Consider the following 25,862-nt stretch of genomic DNA (forward strand, 5'->3'; position numbering starts at 1 on the left):
TTTCTATTTTACTTGATTGTACCCTCTGATGCCAGCCATCAAGAACAGTTATTAATTTGTAAGAGGAATCTAATTTAGAAAGTACAGATATGAGTACTGCAGAAAGGTTTTTAGTACTATGTGTTTCAACAGATACGAATTGTGAATAACGAACAACATTCTTATTAAAGACGTTAGAGGAAAATTGTTCAGATATTAGTAATTTACGCAGCCAAGAATACGACAATGGTTCAGACCTGAGAGATAAACAATTTTCGAATAATTATGCCCAAATCGTTGCTTTTCTGAATTAAAAAATTAACCTAAGTTTAACATAATATGTAACTGAACTTACCTTTTTTATATAGAAAAACAATAACAATAAGCAATCACAGAAAAGATAAATGTTGCACAAATTACTACAGTCAAAAGTCTTTAATCCAGAATGATCTATAATCCGGACCTCAAAACTAAAAACTTTCTGCGCTTGCGTAAATGCATTAATGTGCTTACGCAGGTACATATGGGTTTATGCATGCACATAATACCTTTATGCATGCGCATATGTGTTTATGCATGCATATAATACGTTTACGCATGTGCGTTTAATACATAACGGACGGTATAAGCTAAACTAAAATTATCTATTTCAGTTAATGCTGCAGATTGCGTTGTTCATTAATTTTCTAATTGGATCCGGCTTATTATTTTTTGCAGATTGTTAGAGCAATTTTATAAAAGTAAGCTTGAACTTTTGATTATGTCAAAAAGAATTTCCGATTCTGGAGCTGCCAAAGGATCTACAAAGCAAAAGCATGTTTCGATGTCCATCAAACAAAAAGTGGAATTGCTGCAAAAAATGGATAAAGGCATATCCTTTGTTTCTCTAACCATTCTGAAATCTGTTTATCAATTTCACGCTGTGGGGGAGGGAGACATTGCGGCGCATAATGAACTGGAAGTTGACCTGTCAGCATTATCCTTATCTTCAGGCAAGATCTTTTTATTTTATTCTGCTTATAATTCCATACTAAATGTAGTATTTCATCTCTATGTACTCTGTCTTTGATACGATTTAAATCAAATCCCTCGTCATTATAAATATCACGAATACACATCAAATAGTTTTCTGGTTCCAATTTTCTAATTTCGATTATGCGTAATGTATGCTTTACGCATGCGCTCATTGAAAGAAATGTTTAATAAAGTAAATAAATAAATATTAAGCTTTTTTTTTTGTAAATTTTGATACTCTTTAGATTATAATTGCTCTTTATTTCATAAATTATGGTTTCACATTTTTAATTTTATAATTTCTGCATGCCATCTTACCAGATTTAAACTGACGATCTATAATCCGGAAAAACCGATAATCTGTAGTCGCCGAAGTCCCGAAGAGTCCGGATTAAAGACTTTTGACTGTACTACTATTGCAACAGTAGACACAAAATAAAAATTAATCAATTTATCAAATGCGTCTTACATACTCATCGGCATCATGTATTTTTATGTTCAAATAAGACAAAAGAGAACACCAGAGACAAACTCCTGCCCTGGTTATAACTTTCGGTCAAATAAAACTATGAGCTAGGAGGAAGGGGTACTCAAACCAGCAAGCTTGGCCGCCTTAACACAGTTAAATGCCCCAACCCCCTCTCAGATCGCGTCTAGGGGTTAGGGCCTCTAACGTCTCGGTCGAGCCGACGAGCTAAGTCGACAGGAATACTCAGCAAGTCACATTAGACGTCCCCATTCTGGAGGGATGGTAAAAACATCTGCCATCAACAGGAGCCCCAACGCTAGATAGCAGAGAGAGAAGTCACTTAAACATAGACAGACCAGGCCACCAAGCTGGCCTGCTAACAATACGTCATGGTATACAGGTGTCGGCTTTAGGCGCACCCAGACGGAAACCATGGAAGGATATGAATATGCAGTTTTGAGGCTCCAGGAGCCCACTGGAAACATCGAGCAGTTTAAAGTTCCCCAACTCTAATAACAGGGGTGTTTTGTGCCGGACAACCATGACTATCTGACTATAACGGAACAGACGAGAACGCCATTTGGTCCTTGCCGAGTCTGAAACAGCCATCGCTAGCGATGACTCCAGTCCCGCGGAGACTGATTTTAAACACCCGTGGCCGAGACTACCTAGGTACAGATCCCAATCAGTAGCTTCCCAGGTTTTGCCCGAGTCGGCGTGCGTTCAAATAAGACAAGAATTTTCCTGTTCAGAACTGCTTGTTTTAATGATTGCCCGTTGCCTCTTTGACTCAGCGCCGTCATGTACCGTATGATGTTGCACCTATTGTCGGCACGGTTCTGGTAGCCATTAGGCTAGACCAGATCCATGAGTCCAAAAGCCATCAATATTTCTAATATGAAGGTAGGTCTTTTCAATGGGTCCTCTTTTACAAGTCTCAAACAAAAGATATCTAGGAGTGAAATGATCAGCATTACATTTCCTGATGGGGTAGATCTTATTTCCCTGGTCAAATTTAAGGTATTTTAATATTTTAAGGTAAATTTAAGGTAAGCCTTGTTAGAGTAGACTGCTGAGTGTGATTACCCCGAAAAGCAATAGCACCTCTTGGCTGCCTGGAGAGTGCTAATCATGAGCCAGAGGAGAATGCCAGGAAGAGACAACAGGTGATTTCTCCCAAGGTCAGGATGTTAGCGGTTAGAAGCACCGTATTACCTTACTTAGGCAGGACATCAGCCATTTCATTACCACTAAGGCCAATATGTGAAGAGATTCATTACAGATGTACATAATGATGGGAAGAGAGTTTTTGCAGTAAAGCCAAAATAAAGAGTAAAGTCTTAACACCAATATAAGGTAAATTTTCAATGCTGGATAGAACTGTGACTGTCAGTCAGAACACAGATACCTTTGTAGGCAGTGCAAGCGTATGCAGCCTTAAGGCCTCTTCAATTGCTATAAGCTCAGAATGAAAAACAGAACGGTGACCAGGATTACTAGTCTTAAAATTAAAGCTATTAAATAAGTTGTTCTAATGAACACTCCACTACCACAATTCCCATGTTCATTTTTACTACTGGCAGTGAAAATTTGAAGGGCATTAGAGGGAATGCCATTTAAAGTTTCCACTGCCAAAGATAATCTGGTAAATCTTTTTTTTTTTTTTTTTTTGAAAAAGAGGTTAGGTCTGTGTGAAAACAGATGCTACGAAGTCCTTCCAATGGGCTGATGAAAAGTTTCAGTATCTCTCAACAATTGTATCTGCTAAACTCATAATATAAGACAAAGAGAAAGGGCTGTTTCTTTTTAATCTTTGATTAGACATGAAGAAGAATAGAGATATGGTTATGAGTACCATAACTGTATAATTTATTAAAGTATTTTGACAGTTTAGCTTTGCATCTCAAATTCAACAGTTATACATCACATTTAAAGAGGTCTATTTCATCTGGGCAGCTGTTGCATAAGCCGGTTGCTTCTCTCAACTGAACTGAACTTTGAACTGTTTTCTAACCAAGCTCCTGAAGATTCTATTTGAAAAGGGCATCATAATAACAGTATCATTCAAAAGAGTTGCAGATTTCAGAAACAAGTCAACCAATTCATTACAACAAATCCAAGATGATTTCACATCAATTTTGTCCTGTACTCAAGAAAAAATATTTTTAACCTTGAAAATGTTATACATTCAATTTATATAGGATACCAAACCTTGCAAAACACTTCGATTCTCACTAAAAATGTTAATTATGTCATTATCTTGAAAAAAATTATAAATTAATGATTATTTAAGTAAAAATTCCTTTATTGCAGCTGATATGGCTTAAAAGACTGTACACCACGGAGCAGGCTTCCATTCTAGAAATCCATGTGGAATGATGCCTGTTTGGTGGAAGAATCTCAGGGTAGGGCTGACAACTAAACAAAAAGATGTAACTTTATTCGCTATCACTAAAGAGTTTCATGTTCAGGGTAGGTTATTGTTGCTTAGTCACCTTGCATAGGAAAGCTACAATTATTTGTTGGGGGAATTACTTTTGAAAATAAGCTTTCATGTTTGAATCACTAAACAAGCCTATAGTCAGATTAAAGGTAAAAATAGAGAGTCCAAAGTTCTAGGAAAATATCATTGCAACTTTGTGGACATTTCCATGGAATTATTCCTAAGAATAATGCACAATGATCAAACATTACTAAACTGTAGGCTTAAAAGACTGGAAAAGTGTCATTAAGTCTACATAATTTTTGTTCCAGAGTAATATTATTGAATAACGCCATAAATGCGTCACCAGCTATGTTTTGGATTTTAAAACCATCAGTGAAAATGTCATATACTTGACTATTCGGATCACCACAGTGCCACTTGAAAGCCTTAATTTTTGCTGGATATAGAAATGACTCATTATTCTTGAATCTTTATCACCGCTTCTCATTATGTCTTTGATTATAATGTTTTCATTGTAATGAAAAGAAAAATGTAATTATATTTTCATTTTAGTTTTTTAACGAATGTGCAAAACTCTGAAAGAACTTGTAAAGCTGCTGTTGGTGCGGTAATCTACGCTTTGTTCATGAATAATTGAGCCAATATTTGCACTTGGGTCAACCTGTTAATTACTCTAGTGATTCTAGTGTACCAAATAAAAGCAACCACAGAGTATTACTTTTTCTAAACCTCTAAGATATACAGATTAAAAACTGTTCCTAAGCCATATATGTTTTGGGAAACTCCATTTAACTTATTTCTTGTCTTTAAGATTACATCTTTTAATTTTATGACATGTGGTAGACATGTATCCTTCGGATCAATCACAAACTCCAAGTATTTAATATTAACAAAATTTTTAATAGGAATACCAATATACTCTTGATCTAACATCTTTAGGGAAAATTAGCAACTAAGTATTACTGACATTATATAAACAATTCTAATCAGGAATTTACTCATGTCCATAAATTAAGGATAATTCGGAGTGACGCGGAAATCGAACTCTAAAATAAATATATCACCTGTAAAATCACTACACACATCTTCAAGAATCATATGCAAATTTTAGGAAGTAACCAGATGACACCGATGGTACGTCACAATAATGAGAGTGTAAGAGAGTGATATATAAGAAATACAGGCAAAGAAGTAAAATTGCTCGCAGGCACTTTATAAGCATTTCAGTGCAATAACCGAATAGTTATGACACAAAGGACGCATTTGGATGATTTTTTACGTGGTAGAATTATGGGCCGTCTGGAATGGGGGCGTACCCAACTGGAAGTATCAGACGAACTTGGAATTGCCCAGAGTGTCATCTCCAGGCTTTGGCAACGATTCCAAGATGATGGTAATGTGAGTAGACGTTACAGCACAGGTCGCCCCAGAGTTACAACGCCGAATGAGGACCGGTATTTGGCAGTTACTGCCAAAAGAAACAGGCGGAGCACAGCCTCAGACCTGTCTCGTCAGCTCTCTTCAGCCACTGGTACGACGATTTCAAGGCAGACTGTGTACAGACGCTTAGGGCAGATTGGTCTATATGCTCGTAGACCTGTCAGATGCGTTCCACTTACTGCAACTCACTGTCGCCTGCGGTTAGCCAGGAGTAGAGAGCATGCATTGTGGACACCGCAACAGTAGGCTTGTGTGATGTTTTCCGATGAGCCCAGGTTTAGTTTTCAGTCTGATTCTCGCTGGACTTTCATATGGAGAGCTCAAGGTACCCGTTACCATCAAGAAAACATCATTGAACGACACCGTTATGGTGGTGCAGGAGTGCTCGTTTGGGGTGGAATTATTCTGGTTTCCAGAACTGACCTGCATGTTCAAATTGGAAGCATGACAAGCCAAATCTATCGGGACATCATTTTTGAACAACATGTACGTTTGTTTCGGGGCGCCATGGGTGCACAATTTGTCTTTATGGATGACAATGCCCATCCTCACCATGCAAACATCGTCAGCGAATGCCTTCAATCGGAAGATATCACCTGTATGAACTGGTCAGCATTCTCACCGGACTTGAATCCAGTAGAGCACGTGTGGGACATGCTTGGCCGACGAGTTGCAACCCGTCAACTTCCTCCTACATGTCTACCGGAACTTTGGAGAGCATTGCTTTTTGAGTGTTGTAATATCCCCCCCCCCAAGATCAGATCGATAATTTGATACTCAGCATGTCTAGGCGTTGTACGGACCGTATTGCATCGTCTGGGAGACATACAATGTATTAACAATCATACCAACCATGTAATATTGGATTTTTGTAAATAGATTTTTTTTGTAATTTGCAATAAGGATTACACACAAAACATAAATATGGAACTTATGGGTTAAGGCAATATTTGTAAAAAATAGTCATAGAAATAAATACTTCTATATGTTTTGAAATACTAAAAGGAACATCTATAAATTTATAATTGTTATTCCTCCTCACATTTTCTTGAGGGCAAATTTTTTATCAAGACTCTTTTTCTGCAGACAAAATATCTCTAGTGACATTCTTATAATTTTATCTCAATGGTACTCAACCTTTTTTGCCCCAAGCAGCCCTTTCCCCATTGCTAGAATATCATCCCCCCTTTTTTCAAAACATTTTTTAAAATCTAATGGTGAGCACTTGCCTGTTCAGCATTGGCCGCTCCTAAGGCCAGTGCCCACCAGTGGCCGAGAAGTAAAGTCGCCGAACACTGGCAGTTCGATTTGTGGTTTGAATCCACGAATGAGCTCGCTGCATATGCTTTTTTGTAGTTTTTCCCAGTGTAGTGTGTATATGAGCCAGTTTTTCAAAAAAGTCCTCCACGAAGACATCCCTCTCCTTAAGCAGATAGCCGTCGAGGCTTTGCCATAATAACATAAACCAAACCAAACCATTTTACTGTGGAGGCACCTGATATGTGGCCACCGTTGCCTCCTATGAAGGGACGGACAGTTTCAACCATACCTTCTCCGAACAGGCTTTCGTAACCACTATAATGTCTGGGATGGCCCTTTTCATGACTTTAAACAAAAGTATATAAAATGTTGGTAAATTTCAAAACTTTAATAATAGTAATTGTTTACATTAATAAACTAAAACTAAATAGCTAAAAAAAAGACTGAATAGATGCCCCTTGGTCGAGAACTCCTGCCTTACCTGCTTCTTATTTATTAGCTTTTTTTATCAAAAAAAGAGGCATCTTCAGTCACTACGATTTGTGATATTTTTTTTTTTCCCCCTTGGGCTATGTTTACAGATAAAGAGTACATGATAAATAGATAAAAGTTATCAGAATGTCACTAGTAATGTTTTATCATCAAAAAATTATTACAAAGAAAACATGACTGGTAAATACGACTGAATAATTATCAGCATTCTAAATTAAAGAAACAGTTTAAAACACATTAATAAAAATTAAAGTTTAATACATGCTATATTTCCAAGCATCTACACCCATAAGAAAAGTACAAATAGGTAACTCTCATGTTAGCTCTTTGGCTAGCCAGCTAAGTAGATGACACAGCATTTGTTTCCAAATCACGTCGACCGGAGAAAAACCAGCATTCAGAAAAATTCTTCTCATCAGGAAGTATCATAGACTTGACCTAATTAAAACTCAGCTTCCCCTTTTTGGCTCACCAATCCCAAGGGTCAACAAAGCAAGCTACCTCAGAGTTATCAACCACGATACACTAAGAAACTCTTTCAATGCTGGTTGCTCTTTCAACAGATGGCAGCATTTTACTGAAGGTTTCAAAGGATAGAGTTCAAAGTGTGTGGCATTTTTTTGATTTTTTGAATGCAAGGCAAACATTTCATTTTTGGAATAAAAAAAATTGACAATTTATGCACCCAAATCATCAAAATAACTTGACAGTTAAAAGGTTAACCCCTTCGTGCCGACTGTCACATCTACGTGCCAGCAATGAACATACTCACTTCCCAGCTGACACGCAGGGGTGCCAGAGCATTTTCCCGTTCACTACTGACTGTCACGTATTTGTGCCAGTGTCCTGGAACGTTTTTCAAACTATAATTTCTGCCACAAGATGGCACTGTATGTCCATATGGTTTCAGATACATGTACATTAGAATTTCTACTCGAAATGAGAGAAGCATGACTCACATACACGTGTTTTTGATTATATAAACAAAATGGGAAATAAATGTTTCCGAATGGCGTGATTTATGACGTTTCTTTAAATCGCACTTTATTCACACATGGTAGTTGTTTATTTAAGTAGAGAAGTTTTATTTGCGCTAAAGCGTTGGGTATTTCGGTTTGCAGTTCAGTTTTTAGAAAATAATTAGATCTTGTTAGACGTGAATTCTTTCTGTTTTTACCGTTGCAATGTCGAAGTATCAAAAATGTTTAACAGAGCATGAAATAGCAGAAATGATGCAAAATATTTCAGATATTGATTCTGAAATTCTGATATTCTAATATTGATTCTGAAAGATTAACTGAAAGACATTTTCCAAAACTTTGTTCAGAAGAGACTGATAAGAAAATGAGATGACGATGCTTCGTTTCTTCACATTCCCAAAAAAATCCTCCAAAATGGCAAATGAGTTATTACGAGTGCAAGGAATGTAACGTAGGACTGTGTGTAGATCCCTGTTTTCAAATTTTTCATACGAAAAGAGAATTTTAAGTAATATATTTAGTTTTCAGATGTATAATGTTAAAAGTCATAAAATGGTGAGTAATGAAAATAAAATGTGTAAAATATGCATTTAAACAAGAAATAAGGTAATTAAAGCATATAGTATAAAAATATCTAGAAAGTATAAGCCACTTAAATACTCTATAGAGCATTATTAAACAATGTGTTGATACTTCGGAAATTTCATGGATTTAGGCTTAGTAGCAAAAAAGCGCCCCCAGCCCTGGACAGACGCTCGCGTAAGACACTGCCGGCCTCCGCGATAAGCGCGCGTTTGCGCTACCTGGCTCGAAGGGGTTAAAGATGTATGTGGTAAGCACATGCAGGTTGGTTATTCTCGTGAATATACTTTTAAAATGTAGTGAAAATTCAGCAGCTCTAACTGAATGCTGAAATTGGAATATGGATAAACAGAAAATACCTTATACAGTACAAAGTCTTTAATCTGGATGTCCATAATCTGGAATGTTCTATAATCCGGACCTTAAAGCTACAAACTTTCTGCGCATGCGTAAATGCATAATGCGTTTATGCATGCGCATAATATGTTTACGTATGCACGTTTAATGTATAACGGATGGTATAAGCTAGGCTAAAATTATCTAATTCAGTTAATGTTGCAGACTGCATTGTTCCTTAATCTTCTAATTTGATCCGGCTTATTATTTTTTGCAGACTGCTAGAGCAATTATATAAAAAGTAAGCTTGAACTTTCGAGGGTAGAATAGACTTTAAGGTACCCCTTGTATTATGGCGAAGTTGTTGTTTGATTTATCGCCAAGTTGTTGTTTCATTTATGGTAGCCTGATTAGTTGAATGTTATGGAAACCCTATTGTGACGTAATTGGGTGCCTGATTCTGGGAAATTTTGAATCATGGGATGTTTTGTGAACATTTTTGTGGTGTGTGTTGCTTTGATTCTTTAGACGGTAGAATGGCCGAATGTAGTAAGATTAATTATTTGAAGTTTCCGTACGATTTGGAGCGAAAGGAGAAAAGAGCTTTAATTGACTGGTGTATAAATAAAGGTTTACTTAGTAGCCATTATAAGTGTCCTGTATGTAGGAAGGATATGCATCTAGTCGAATGTAAAAACCGTTTAGATGGATTTGAACGCATTTGTAGGAAGAAAGGTTCAGATGGTCGTCACTATGTGAAGCATTCGATCAGAAAGAGTACCTGGTTTGAAAAAAGTCATTTGCATACGATTGATATTTTGATTTTTACGTGGCTCTGGGTGTACGAAGCGAACTCAAAAATCATGGTAAGTGAAAATTTGCTTTTGGTAGTGCTTAAATGCATAACATGTTTTTCCTTTTTTATGTTATTTTATTGTTTGGTTTAAAATGTATTTTATTGAGATTATGTATTATTTTGTTTGCCTATATTGTAGAATTTGGTGTTCCTTTGACTTTTTAAGTGAAAATATATCGATGTGTACATGGACAAAGTAAAGGGAGTGCGCAATGCAAGTTTTTGCAATTCTGGGATTTTTTTTAAAGTGAAAATAGGTCGATGTGTACATGGATAAAGTCAAAGGAGTGCGCAATGCCATTTTTGTGCAATTCAAGGATTTTTGTTAAGTGAAAATAAGTCGATGTGTACATGGATACCGAGTTTGTGCAATTGTTTGTCTTGTTATTTTGCCTTTGTGTAGCAGCGATTTTTGGCCGCCGCTTCGCAAGGCAAAATAACGAGTCAAAAGAATTGCACAAAATCGGTATCCATGTACCGCCAAAAATTGCCAGGGAGTACCCTAAACTATACTTTTACCAACTTTCAATTATGTCGAAAAGACTTTCCGATTCTGGAGCTGCCAAAGGATCTACAAAGAGAAAGCATGTTTCAATGTACCGCTTCCGATAGTGAAGAAAGTGACAGAGAGGTTATTGAAAACGAAAAAATTTCGATTGACAAGTTAGTCGGTATTCTCGACACATCAATTACAGGACTTGAACAGTGGAACTGAACAAGAAATTATGTCTGTTTATAGAATTAAAAAGAAAGTATTAGCACAAAATACGAAGCAACTTAAACAAATTACATTGAAAGAAATGTTTAATAAAGTAAGATAAATATTAAGCTTTTTTTTTTTTTTTTTTTTTTTTTTTTGTAAAATTTGATACCCTTTAGATCATAATTGCTCTTTATTTCATAAATTAGGGTTACATATTTTTAATTTTATAATTTCTGCATGCCATCTTACCAGATTTAAATTGATAATATATAATCCGGAATCGCTGATGTCCCGACGAGTCCGGATTAAAGACTGTGTACTGCAATTGTTTTCCTAGCTTTTCTCTTAAGACTAAAGTAAAAAATTAAAAAACTATAATGGAAACCATGTAAGAAATATATAATAAATTAATTAAGATGCCTAAAAATATGCTAAATTATTATACAGGTAAATTGGCAGCTTACATATACATACACAGATAAAACTATGGAAAAGAATCAAATATTTTATAAATTAATAAACTTTAAAAAAATTCAAAAATTATTTTCTTTAATGTTATATAAATAACAGTGTTAACACAAATAAATATTAAATTTAATTACTTCAAAATTTAATGACCAGACCATTATATAAAGTACGGACATATCATACGTAAAACACACATTATGCTAACTTGGAAAAAGGAAAGCTAAACCTGTCAGAGCATCAGTAAATTAACTATATTTCTGCAAGTGGACAATACTGGAAATGAACAGAAAAAGCTAGCAGCAGAATTTAAGGAAAGCAAAATTTCATAAACAAAACATTACGCAAGCTCTGACGACAGTTATATTTCTTTGATACTGAGATACATCAGTAATCTCAACAATGCCAAGAACAACATAAAAGGAGAGAAGAAAGACTGATTTTAAGAAAATAAAATGAAAGAAATTATATGCTAGTTATTCAAACATCTAGGACATAAGCATTTTTAACAGTCAATCTTGATTTACTAATCAATGTAGCACATCTATTTAAATAAACATTTTAGAAAATCATTTCCTTCAAAATAATTAATAACACAAAAAACTCCAAAATCCTATTTTTAATGACATTTATATTGGGGAGGAAATGTGCATATTAGAATTTAAAGGAAAAATATATCAATAGAATATCACATAGAATTTTGTTTATAAATCTTTAGTCGATACGGTTAAAAGTTTTTGTTTAATTCGCAAGAAATATGAAACAAAAATTTCAGTAAAAGAATTTTATTGTTTGCAGGGACAGGAAACAGCAAATATCTATAAAATTTCAATTTATAATTTGCTAAAATACTCGGCATAATGCAGAATAGCATTTGAAATAAAAGACTAATCCAATTTAAAGCACGTTACTTCTCTACAAATAAATTATGTACGGTCCTTAAATAAATAGAACATGTTGTAAGACCATGAACATGTTGTTGAGTCAGATGAAGATATTTTCACACCCCAAGAAAAATACATCTCCAATATTTTTTCATACAGTATGGAGAAAAGAGCTTTTTTAGACAATTTGCCCTGAAGGACTATTATTTCTGTTTTGGCATTTTGTGTTCAAAACTTTAAAAGGTTGTATTACTTTTCAAATTGTTGCCACCAAATATTACTACACTGTATTATATTCAAAGAAATTAAATAATGAAGAATCTGCATAAATGTATGTATGTTTCTCGCATTGTGATAAAACAACGGTACCTAGAGCGATCTAATTTCGAATGACGTAATCCTACTGCGAATATGAGCATCTGGAAACCCAAATTTAAAATTTGGAATTTGTTTTATTATTAATTTCATATTTTGTAAAACTTTAACGAATTTCTGGTTAACAAACTCAAGGATTTCAAAACGAGCAATGGCAAAGTTGTACAGAAAGAACATTTTTATCTCCAGCGTGTAGAGACTGTGTATCGGAAATTCTAAAGATATACTCAATTTAAAATTATTTTGCGATATTGCTCTTCAATTGATTTTATGGTACGCAAATATAATGTCGCTATTTTGAGAGTAACAGTTACCTAAAAAATTAAAACTCTCTTTTATTTTATTTGGATCCTATATATAAAATGCTGTCATTATTTATGTTTGGATTGCCTTTGAAATCTAGACAAAGGAAAATAAAATATTTGAATTCATAAGTAATCTTTAATAAACTCAATTTTGCTTCAAAATTCTTTACAGCATAGAACACGTTATAGACACTGCGAGTGAAACTGGGGAAAACAGGAATATACAGAACATAGCAATTGCTAGATTCTAAATGAAACATATCAGAATGAGTATAAATAATGTATATACCTGTTTTTGTTTATATGTTGTTATGTAGACTATAAAACATTTCCCGTTGTCTCAAAGAGAATATTTATTAATCTAAAAATAAAATTTTTTTTACCAATTAGTTTATGTCTAAAACAATTTATTTTCATCAATGTAATAATAATCCATTGGAATTATATTTTCATTTTGATATTTTTACAGCTAACGAAGTGAAGATCATACATTTTTATAATCATTTACTGTGTAAAAAATAATTACATTTAATCCTGCAACAAGTTGATTTTGAATTACAAATATGCAGATTTTGGGATTCGTAACTATCATCTTGCAAACACAGAACATAAAGTTTGATGCTCGTTAAATAAACTACAATTTCACATATGCATTAAAATTTTCTGAATATCTTACAACTTTCTTAATAGCATTTTCTAAACTAATTCTGTTGCAAGAATATACAGCAAAAGCTCGACTATCTGGAAAGCTCATGGCATGCTGAATGCCATGTATGTGAAAATTCCAGATAGCTAAGCATATAAAAAATGCAATATAACAGAATAAAAATATAAAATGAAGAATGGAAGAAGAAATTTCTGGTGTAAAATTATAAAAATAGTCACTCTTTTTGTTATGAAAGAATGTATTTAAATTTATGTAACAATTTAAGAAAAATGATTCCATTGTAGTGGCCCAGTTATTGCATGAGAAATAATTATTTTTTATTTCATATATTTGTTCATGTGTTTAATTATTTTTTACAATTAACTTTAATATTTTGTTAATATTCATATTTATATTTTTTATGCTGAATGGCAACAAGTAGTTCATATTTATATTTAAATTTCTTTATGCTGAATGGCAACTAGTTCTGATTCATGATTGCTAGGTTTTGGTTTCTAAACGTTGCTCGTAGCGTCGCATTTCGATAGCTGGAAAATAAAATGCAATAAACTTAGCTATTTGTTTATAATTCATGCTGTTCCTAATCATAAATTAATTTTAAACATTAGTAGCCAAGGCCACATCGTGGTGACCCGGACGTGATTTGAACACTCAACCTTCTGATTTAGCATAAAAGGAAAACATGTTAATGTACCCCTGGATTGTTTGAAACCAGCATATATTTTAGCTGAGGAAAATTCCCAGTTGATACAACCTGACTACAGTAACTTGCAGAGACCGGACTCAAATTCCGAAGTGAATCAAAAACATTCTCGCACAGGCAGAACTATATGTTTGCCTGTTAGATTCAAGGACTGACTAAATTATCCTGATTGTGGTTAACACTACAATACTAGTTACTACCTATTTTTCCATCTTCGTAACGTAACTTAGTTACTGGTGGGGGAATAGTGTAGTGGCCCAGTTATTGCATGAGAAATAATTATTTTTTATTTCATATATTTGTTCATGTGTTTAATTATTTTATAAAATTAACTTTAATATTTTGTTAATATTCATATTTATATTTCTTTTATGCTGAATGGCAACAAGTAGTTCATATTTATATTTAAATTTCTTTATGCTGAATGGCAACTAGTTCTGATTCATGATTGCTAGGTTTTGGTTTCAAAACGTTGCTCGCTCCTAGCATCACATTTCGATAGCTGGAAAATAAAATACAATAAACTTAGCTATTTGTTTATAATTCATGCTGTTCCTAATCATAAATCAATTTTAAACATTAGTAGCCAAGGCCACATCATCATATTTTGTAAGCATACAAAAGGAAAAAAAACTCATCAATAATCAAAGTTCAGACAGAATCTGCCAGAATGGCACCAACTATACCAAAATTTAAAGGAAAAGACTACTCTTTTTTTAGCTAGATAATAAAAAAATACAAGCTATGAATATAACATTAAAAAACTTAAATTGCTTATCATTTTTCCTGATGTATCACCATTCTTTATCCACTTTCAAACAAAGTTGTATATCCTGCCCATTAATGCAACTTTTCTGGATGCTAGGATCCCATAAATTTGAAAAAACTTATAATGAATCGTAGTTAAATTAGAAGCACACCAAAGATTTTCTTTGTTGAAAATTGTTAAAAAAAAAAAAAAAAAAAAAAAGTCATCTACGAGGAATATTAAGTTCCAAGAATAACTTTACATACAATAATCCAGCATGGGTAGCAATATCTTTTGGAAAACAACAAAGTAATTATATTCACATTTAAAATGTTATAATCAGGATCCTGAGTAACAGAGCTATGTATGCTTTATGATGCCTTTACAAATGTATCATTCACACAGTTATTCATTAAAAAATTTGAAAAGATTCCAGTTATTTGAATGCTGGAATGGATGTTTGGATTTTTACAATAGCATGTACACAAAAAATATGATGACTTCTACCAACAATGATGCGAGCAATGATACAAGTCAAAATTTAGATGTGGATTATTGCCAACAGAAGCTAATCCTTCATTCAAAAGTGAATTAAATGAAAATAAATTTATTGTTAATAAAAAAGTCTCTTGCTAACGTTTAATGAAAAACTGATATATTTTAGAAAAAAGGAAAACAAACTAAAGATAGGTATAAGACAAAAATAATAAATGAAATGGTAATATAATATAGCAATAGGTAAATGAAAACATAACCATGATAAAAGATCCCAAGCAAATTGTTTATCATGAGTAAATATCAAGTATCATGAATAATAAATATTAAGTGCAAAGTAAGTATTCAGTAAAGTATCACAAGAACATTATTTCAATATTTTTACCATAACCTTGAAAAATGACAAATCTTCCATTGAAAATGCAAACAAACTACATTAAAGTAGCTGCTACAATCTCATATTTTTAGGTGAGCCAGTCTCATATTTTTAGGTGATTTAAAACCTGAATACTTTCTTTGGAAACACCGATAAAATTTCAGTATGTAGAAATTAAATTTATATATTTATATTAAATATCACATTATTTAGTGAAAAGTAACATTTTTACACAATGTAAAAAAATTAGAAGAGTATTTATATGACATTAAAATTACAAATACTAGTTTTAATACCGAGAAATGTTCTACTCACCTAGTACTTTATAACGCAAGAATTACACATGATAAATTAATAATGCTGAATGTCACAAAATAACATTTCATTAAAATACAACTAAAATGGAAAATGAAATTATAAATAAGACAAATTGAAAACAGGTCACTTAATAATAGCATTCTTCAAAATAATTTTGAACTACATCAATTTACTAAAATAAACCTACCAAGACAAAAAAATTAAAAATCTAATAAAAAATGTATTTTAAATGCATTACAATTACACAGAAAAAAACTAAAATGAATGCCGCCAGAAATATCTAAGAATATTAATTAAATTGATTAATTTTTCAAAACGTAGGACAGTGTAAGTGTCAAATTATAACTGATGTAATTTGCTTCTATGATACAGCTAAAATTTTAAAAAAATATAATATAAGGCAATGTATATAATAGATATTATATGGCAATGTATATATTAGATATTATACTGTAATGTATATATACATACTGGCATACATATATATATATTGAATAAGGCAGAAACAAATAAATACTGCAGTTTATGTTGATTGTGACTGCTGCAGTAATGAAACAAAATTTGTGATTTAAATTCCCATAAAAAGGACAGTTTAATTATTCATAAATGATATCATGGATCTAAGGCAAGAAACATTACATCTATTTATAACTAGATATATAAAGCAACAGATTCTACATGTTTTATTAGCATTCAAATAATTGTTTTTAAACAAATGCAGTAATTTTATTTGATAAATATACCTTGAATCAAATATAAAATTCTGTGCGAAAAATGCAAGAAGTTCACATTTCAAAAATTCTCACCAGAGGAAGGAAACTTCAACTAAAATCCAAGGCTGAGGTTTTAAAAATGCACATCACAATACACAGATTCTTGCGATAAGGTGTGAGTAACGAAGTCACAGAAAAACAAACGAAGCCTTTTGCAAATGAATAAGGATAAAGCAAAGAATACTGCGCAGTCACGTAATTATAACTATATGCTTTTCATATGTTACATTACCTATGAAACAAATCATAATCTTACGTTTTAAATATTATAAACATCAGAATGTACTTTCTGCAGAACGTCAGCCCGACTATCAACAATGCATATAACGGTCGCCATGTTTGTTGTTACGTCACAAAAGCGGAAGTTCCGGTTGTCATCGATCACGCTGTAGGCGGAGCCAAAGTAACACTTTGAGCTTTGATTGACATCCATCCGGGCTTGGGCAGAAGCGCTCTCTGTGGCCTCTCATTGGTCGAATTCGTAGTATGACGTAGATTTCGTCACACGAGACGCTCATCTTTTATGGCGAGGTGACTTGACTGGCATTAGCGTTCAACCCACCTCGAAACCCGCTCGCTGTCCGTCAAAAGTATTCCCAATCAAAACACTCAATTACTAGAGTCGGGTTTTAGTGTGTAAGCGGGTGAACTCCCAGTAAGTTTTATGGATGGTCGTGCGCGTGGGTTCTGTTGAGACGCTCCTGTCTCTCGTCTGACGCGAGACCGGCGGCTGATAGTGGACGATCGCAAGGCGCGCGGGTGGTGTTGGTGAAGCATGGACGATCAACAAAGAATGATGCACCCTGTTTCTCAACATACTTCCGTGAGCATGGCTGGTCACGTCGTACCGCAACACGGCTATGGTATGCCCCAACAGCCACATGGTGTGGACCCTACAAGCCAGGCTCCTCCGCAAGACCAGGACGTTCGCAAACACGACATCTCAGAAATCCTTCAACAAATCATGAACATCACCGATCAGTCACTCGACGAAGCCCAGGCACGGTGAGTACCCAAGCCGCCACCGCTCGGCCGCGGGAACGTCGCTTTCGCTAACCCTAACCTTGCCGTTGGCCTTGAAATAACAACGCAATGTGCTAGCTATTCGGCGACGGTTTAAATTTCTCGCAGGATGTGGTGTAGGCCTGCAATTCTAATGTAGGCCTAATCTTTTTCTTGCAGGAAGCATACTCTCAACTGTCATCGGATGAAGCCAGCTCTCTTCAGCGTGCTGTGCGAAATCAAGGAAAAAACAGGTTAGTGTCAACTTTTGATTAATTAGTTTCGGCCGCACGGATAAGATTTATTGTGTTTCGGGTGAAAGAATTATGGCGGCACCATGAATTAAATATCTTATAAATTTCCACTAGTCAAGTGGCATCGCAGAGGGGTTTTAAATTGTTTGTTTACGTTTATGCGATGCAGGAAATGAGATTAAGCTTTTATTGTTTACTCGTGTTGTTTATATTGAACTGGTTCTGTTTATTGATTACTGTCGTATAAATTACTATATATTGAAGCTTTAAGGGATTAAATATTTATGTTTGTGAGTTGAATTCCAAATTAGACCGTGCAAAGCATGGCATCTTACTCGGTTATTTTTTAATGAAGTTTGTTTACACTGACCTAAAAATAAATTTTTCGAATTTTAACCATGAAGAGACTTTTTTTTTTTGTTGTTTTTAGGATATTTATTTAAAAATACCACTAAGCTTACCTGATATATTATTAAAGAGTAATATCATTAACATTTAAATTTCTTAGTGAGAAATATAAACTATTTTTAATGGGAACATTTATTTGATAAAAACGTAAATATCATGCACATTCATTAATAAATCTTATTAACATTATTTGTTCGGCCTAGTTTTAGAGTTACATAGGTAAAAATATTTAGTACTTTAAATACCCTTTTAGTCATAATTATAGCATTTCTTACACTTAGCTGATGATTTTTTCCTATAATACAGTCAGCAGTTTTTCCGTAGTAAAAAAACATTATTTCGAGAATAAATCAGTATTATTCATTGATAATACTTAACTCTAATTTAAATTTATTTTTTATTAAACTTTTTCTGTAAAATCAGTTTTTTTTTTTTCCCAGCGATAACATTTACATACTAAATCAGTATTATTAAGCAATAGCACTTCATTCTGTTTTGAATGTATTTTATGGAATACAACAAGATTGTTTTAATTTTATTCTTTAAAGTTTTTATTTTTAGTTTAAATGTGAGTAATAATTTTTAATATATATACATGCTTTTAATATTTAAGTACAGTTTAATTGAGTTATATATATTTATTTAGGCAAACAAATTAAGTCTTATTAATGTATATACAAGTTTGAATTTTTAAGATTTGCATACTGAATTGATTTTAAAATATAAAAACTTCAAAACAGTGTATTATTGTATAGATTTTGGAACACAATTCTCACTTTTATCTCCTATATTCATAATAGTAATTCTCATTCAGGAATATATTTTAATAATTTTGTGTTTTTTCCCTCTCTGTGTACTTTTATAGTGTGATATATATATACATGGATATTCAGATAAAATTTTGAACATTATTTTGCCCTCCCATTTTCTGTTTGTTTTTCTTTTAATTTCTGTTTCTGACCTTGAAAAATTATATGTTTGTTCTTAATTTTTTTCTAAGAACAATATCGTAAGATTCTTTTACATAGCTATAAAAGGAAAAGTTAAATCATTTATCCAACTGTGTTTGTACCAAAACTGTTAGTAACCAACAATAAAATAAGCACTGTATGTCTGTCTATTTCTTTTATTTTGAGTCAGTTTTAAGTCTAGTATAATTCTACTCCTTTTTTTTTTTTTTTTTTTTTTTTCATTCTTCTGGTTGCTTGGTATAAATATGCAGACATGTAGACTCCAAATTTTGACATGTGCATCTTCTTTATCTTCTTCTGCTATGTGTTTTGCTGCTCTTTACCATGAATTACTATAATTGTATGAAATGTGTTGTACTGCAAGATAGAGGATAATTTTTCAAGTAAAAAACTATCTGTGGAATTTCCTAATCATTCTCATCTTTGCTTATATTTATTATGTAAGTGAAGATGCTAAGTGTAGCAGAATTTGGTATATTTAGTCTAGTTAGTTTATTTCATTCAGAAGGGGGAGGGAATCAAAGTTATCAAATTCTGAAGGTAACTGATAAACAAAGGCATGCGGTGATAAAAAATTTCTGATACATACACACACACATGTATATATATTATATATATGTATATATATCTTGGGAGGTAATAAAACATATAATTAAATATATCACTTCTAAAAAATATAGATTTAGACTAATGTTTTGTAGTTGTATAATTTAAGTAAAAGAATACATTAAAAATTATAATATTTTATGAAAGTGTCTAAGATTAGAAATATTTTATTTTTCCCATTTTGTATCATTTATAAATCTTTAAAAAATCTGTCTAAGTATCAATCTTGTAGCATTAAAACTACATAAAAAATATGTTTGTTATTAATCTATACACTTTTACAGTAAATAAATGAAGAAATCAAACTTAAATATTATCTCAAATAAGTATGAAATTTTTTGTTGACCTTACATTCATTGGAATTAGAACCAGTATTATAATTGATATTACCCTAATAACACAGTTTTTACTTTGTTAAATGAAGTTTCAACAAAACAACAGCTAGTAATAAGTTATATCATGCTGAATATATTTTTTCATTAAACTGCACAAAGGTTTTTTCTTCACAGTGAGTCTCAAATGCTTTGTAGGTAGATTAAGAAATCTTTTCCGAATTGGTTAAAATAGAAAATAAAATATATTTTGATACAAATTTTAATATGGTATAATACTTATAAAAATGGGTGCATACAATCTGTATTTATATCATGCAAAAGCATAATATGATAAATTTAGAAAAAGTTATAGAATCACTTTTCTAAAAATATTATTTGTATTTTTAAATAAAATCTGTCAAAGTAAATTATTGACTAGCAGTTTACATAAAATATAATACACATAATTACATATAACCCTAAAAGTAGGGAATGGTTAGAAATATGGTTAGTATGTAATATATTATTTTATTGATTGAATGGTGTAATCTTTTGTAGACATTTAAAATTTATTTTCTTTTTAGACATTTATTTTGTGAAAAACATTTGAGGACTTTTTGCTTTAAATTTTGTCTGTATCCCAGGATATCATATTTAATAACGTATGCAATTTTTATTTTTCAAAGAAATATGTTTAATATTTTTGTAAAAAGTAATCACTGCTATATAGTATAGTTTGGCTGTTTAAATTATATATTTTGAAATTTATATAACTATAAATATAAACTAATAAGTTTTAGGGGGATTTATATATAGTTTATAATTATTTAAATTATTAACTTATACTTATTAAGCTGATTTATATTAGTTCAGAAAACATCTAATTTTTAAAAAATATATAAACACATTTTCTTTTAATCCATTTGCAATAGTAGTAGTAAATAAACTTTCTGTATGGTAAGCAATTTCTAGTTATCAGATAAATAAATACATGTAAGAAATATGGTATATCAAAAGGAATTTTAAAAAATGATACTTATATATTTAAAACTGGAACATCTCTTAACTCTGCTTGAAATCATTTGAGAAGTAATTTTTGCATCCATAAATAAGTTTAGCTTCAGATTTCTTACAAAATAAATGTAAGCTCTACAGATACAAAGAATTAACATTCTCATAAGTTTTCTGTTATGGATTTAAATGCAGTGATGTTTCTGTTATAAAATGTTACATGATGGTGTCTCTTCAATGGTAAATAGTTTTTGCATATCTAGTCATATTAAACTGTTTCTTTTCCTCTTTGAAAGAAAATTTATTTTCTAAAAATATGACACAAATTTTTCAAACTAATACTTCAAAAGGAAAGGTGCAGTTAGTAGAATTAAGATATTTTTGTAGAAAATATACCATACATTTAAAAACCCGAAAAAAAATATTAATTTAAGAAAATGCACTTGTAACTCTGAAAAAGGTGTAAAAAATTTTATGCATTTAAACAGCATAAACCATGTTATACTAAAAAATTAAACAAAATTCTCAATGTTAGTATTAAAAGCTCTTTTATCAATAAAGAATTATTTTATTGCAGCACTAATAATTTAATTCCGTTGAAATTATATTAATTTTAGATAAAAAAAATCGTTTGTGTTTCATAAGAACAATAATCAAACAATGCAATTATTAAAGGCTTTAATTTTAAAACAATAGTGCCATAAAAACAGCATTAAAAAGTCCATCAATGTTTCTTTTTGAAAGCGCGCGGCCTTGCGAAAGCAAATAAACATCTAAAAACTAATAAAATGTGACGAGACGTTTAGTTTTATGACTTTCACTTTTAATGCACCGCAATCCCAGTATCGCCTTTCTGTGAAATGTTTCCATCTGAAAAGTGTTTTGCACTTTTAATGTAATTCAAACGTATATTGGTTTAACGAGATAATTTCCCTTTTCCCCTTCACTTTTCTGCGTAGTATTTATAAGATTTCAGTTTTCCCCCTTGGGATAAAGTAAATAAAATAAATTGTTACTAATAATAAGTAGTCGCTAGGCACGGCTAAAAAGTACATATAGTATTATTTCATAAAAGCATTTTATATTTCTAATTCATGATTTAAATGCATTTTTATTCAAATCAGTCAGATTAAAAAGCAGAAATATATTCCTATTACTCTGAAATCCGTTTCTTTGTTACACTGCCGCAGACAAATTAAATTTGGAATTTTTGCTTTTAAATAACAGAGTTGGTTGATTAAAACTGAATCTTAGCTTTTACCGAATGGCAACAGTCTCGCGCGTTGGAGATAAATGTGCTTTTTTTCGCGCAGGTTGCCACTACTCCCTTTGAAATCGCTGAGTTTGTTTAATAAAAACTCATTAAATTAGTGCAAAATATTAAATAAATCAAAGCCAAATTCAAAATTCTGGCTTCTATATGCACATTTTCTGGTGGAGTGCTACGCGTGTTCAAAATTAATGCCTGTAAGTGTCGCCGTTTTTCTGTAAAGAACAAAGAATGCATAAAACATACATATAAACAAATTCTTCATTACTTTAACAGTCGAGATTATTTTAATTTTTATAAAAGGTTTTTTGTAACTGAGCTATGATAAAACATACTGGACGATTAAAAATTTATCTATTAAATTTTTTGGCGTAGGTTTTTATCAAACAGCGTATTTTCAGCTGCACTATTTTGATGCCCAATTATTTATTTTATGCCTCTTATTTTCGCTTAAATAATATTTACGAATTGGACATTACAAAATATGTTTTCTGAAACCCCTTCAAATAAGTTAAAATATTTCTTATAACTCAGTGGCATTTGTTTATAAACATTTAACAAACATGAATTCTTTAAACCCGTTTAATTTGTAATTTAAAACTTCGTACAAAAGATCATTCGGTTATTTTATTTTATTTATGAGAATTTGCATCAAAATATTACAAATTAAACTTTTAGCAATTAAATTAATTTATAGTTGGAATGGACATAAGGTGAAATGTCAATGTAATTTTTCTGACCGTAACCTGTTAGTAATTTTTTATTTAATGCTCTGTATACGGGTAGTTAAAAATATATCATAACTCAAGAGGAGCAAAGTTTAACAATGCAAGATTAGGGAAAATGCATTTTAAAATTCGGCTCTCTTGGGTTATACGCCCATGCACTTGCCAAATAACACTTTCTGTAGAAAGATTGTAAGCGTCAAAATGATATTTTCGGCGAAAATTCCTTCACCAGCTTATTTCGAACTCGGTAAAATTGTAAAATTCTTCTAAACATCTAAGCGTATCTATTTCTAACTTTTTTTCTTTAGTTATTTCAGTAACGAAGAATAAAATAGTGTGACAACTATTCATTAAGCTACAATAACACGCGGAACAAGTATTAATTTAGAAGACAAAAAACAAAAATAATCACTATATCTTATCTCGTCCATTTACGTTTCTGCAGCTGAGGATGATCGTTCGGCAAAACCTTGAACGCTGCTTTAACGTTTGAAAATATAACGCTGCTTTTTGTTGTTTGACTTCTAAATTAAATATTCATTATTTGTACTTTGACACTGTTATAGGACATTAAATTTATTGGCGAACAATAGGAAACGTTGGCGCATATATTTTGCTGTAGAAAAATGTTTGGACTGTATTGTTCAATGATGAAAAGAATCCTAAAATTCTCATAAAATAACAATTGAAATATTTTATTATTAAAAAAATGAGAGAGCTAAAGGTGTTTTATTCTATGTAGTAAAATTACATAGAAATGGAATTTTTATTATTTAAAACATACCAGAAGTATGATTTTCTTTATCAAAATTTCAAGAAATGGATTTTCATTTCTTTTCCCCTTTCTGGTAAAAAAAATAAATAAGTAGATGGACAGAATAAAATAAGTTTAAAATTAAAAATAAATAATATTGTAAAAACAAACGTAAAATCTGAAACCTTTCAGATTGTATATTACGCCTAAAGAAGCATTTGTTTCACGGGTAATTAAAAACTGGATCTGAAATGTGATACAGACGTTCAAAGTCACTCGCAAAATACCGTTAGATATTGTAACGTCTTTGCGTTGCTAACATAATACCAGTAAGAAAGACATAATACCAGTAAGAAATGTAAAGAAACCTCACGCATAAAATATCCGTGCGTGAAGATCACGCGATGTTAATATTAATGGAACGCTTTGAAATCATTGAGTTTGTTAATCAAAAATTCGTTAAAGTTTTACAAAATATAAAAGAGATAATAAAACAGATTCCAAATTTGGAGTTCCGGATGACCTTATTCGAATGGAAAACTACGCTATTCAAAATTTGATGGCTCTAGGTCCGATTGTTTTTTCACAATGTGAGAAACATATTTTCATGAAGATTCTTCATTATTTAATTTCTTTAAATATAATGCAGGGTTCTAATATTTGATTGCAACAATTCGAACATTGATTCAGGCTTTTATAGTGTACCAACGCAAAATACCAAAACGAAATTATAGCCCTTCTGGGCTAGCGGCCTTTGGGCTAATAAATGAGTAAGTAAAATAAACAAAAACATTTAAACGATTAAAATGTAGCAATCTTGCTTTTAAGCAAGAAGAAAGGAGATGAGGGCTTTGGCGAACGCCGGTTCCTCCAGTCCGTGAGGAAACAATTAAAAATTCAGAAGAAAAATTTGGCTCAGCTTCATTCACAAAAATTACATATGCTGCCTATTCGTGAAATTAAACTTTCACTGCTGAATAAAATTAACACTCAGCTCAAAAAGAATTTCGATTTTGAAGCTTTGTTTATATTTTGATCTGTTATAAAATGTTTAAAAATAAAACTGTTTTATTTATGACAGTCATTATTATATAAATTATATAAATATATAAAGTCATTATATAAAATAATACTCGTAAAATGTTGTAATTAATTAAATAATAATTAACTATGACTTTTTAGTGATTAAGTGAGGCAGTATTAAGCAAAACATTTTTAATATTCACTTGAAATTAAATATCTTATGCCACTGATTCGCAACAGTATGGGTTCATTGGAAACTGGAGGCAATGAACACCTCGAAATGCTTCCCCCCCCCCCAGTTTTTTTTTTTTTTTTTTTTTTTTTAATAAAGCTTTATAAATTTTCGAAAAGAATTTCATTCTGTTCCAGTAAAAATTCATAGAACGCATATTTACATTTCTATAAGGTGAGCCCTCTTTCAGCATTTCTGAGTTTATTTCCGAGTATAAAAGTATAAATAAATGTTTGAAACAAGAATTCTCTAAGCTTATTGCATTACCAGCTATTAAACAATTTTTAAAAATATTTTAGTTCATTTGAAAATAATTGTTTCCGTTTTCATTAAAGAAAAATGGGGATAAAATACTGCATGGCATTGTTATTCTATTTAACTATGCAATAGTAAATAACGTTTCAACTCATAAATAATGCAAAATCGAAACCGAGAACGCAATTCAGTACACACGTTAAATGGAAAAGTATGATGTATATTTCATTACTGGTGATGAATGAATATTTTATTAACTTCCTCGTAGCTGTGGTATCCACATATTCCCTGAAATTAAAATTCATTAAACCGCATTTAAGCTAAGTTCAATATCAGATTACCTATTGCTAACTCTTTGTTGTACATAA

The 25,862-nt window shown here is 31.7% G+C and overlaps 2 protein-coding genes across 18 annotated transcripts in view; one reads left to right on the forward strand and one right to left on the reverse strand.

The window, feature by feature from the left end:
• Positions 1-17,222, reverse strand: part of Sin1 (SAPK-interacting protein 1) — a 323,009-nt gene extending 305,787 nt beyond the window's left edge. For 6 of the 15 annotated variants that reach the window (XM_085806724.1, XM_085806728.1, XM_085806715.1 and 3 more), the window contains exon 1: positions 16,637-17,222. The gene's annotated coding sequence lies outside the window, so the exon portion shown is untranslated. Of the gene's footprint in view, positions 1-10,806; positions 10,909-16,636 lie in introns of all 15 variants that reach the window. The other 9 variants (XM_085806729.1, XM_085806718.1, XM_085806726.1 and 6 more) reach the window with 4 other exon arrangements.
• Positions 17,223-17,272: 50 nt separating this feature from the next.
• Positions 17,273-25,862, forward strand: part of LOC118188222 (homeobox protein extradenticle-like) — a 485,355-nt gene continuing 476,765 nt past the window's right edge. For 2 of the 3 annotated variants that reach the window (XM_085806732.1, XM_085806734.1), the window contains exons 1-2: positions 17,273-17,671; positions 17,849-17,922. In XM_085806732.1, coding sequence (XP_085662858.1) covers positions 17,442-17,671; positions 17,849-17,922 — 304 coding nt within the window. In that variant the 5' untranslated portion in view covers positions 17,273-17,441. The remainder of the gene's footprint in view (positions 17,672-17,848; positions 17,923-25,862) is intronic. The other variant, XM_085806733.1, reaches the window with a different exon arrangement.

Source organism: Stegodyphus dumicola, chromosome 12, assembly GCF_044657685.1.
Source record: "Stegodyphus dumicola isolate Sdum_Otavi_A_Nest chromosome 12, ASM4465768v1".
In the NCBI taxonomy this organism is placed as follows: Eukaryota; Metazoa; Arthropoda; class Arachnida; order Araneae; family Eresidae; genus Stegodyphus; species Stegodyphus dumicola.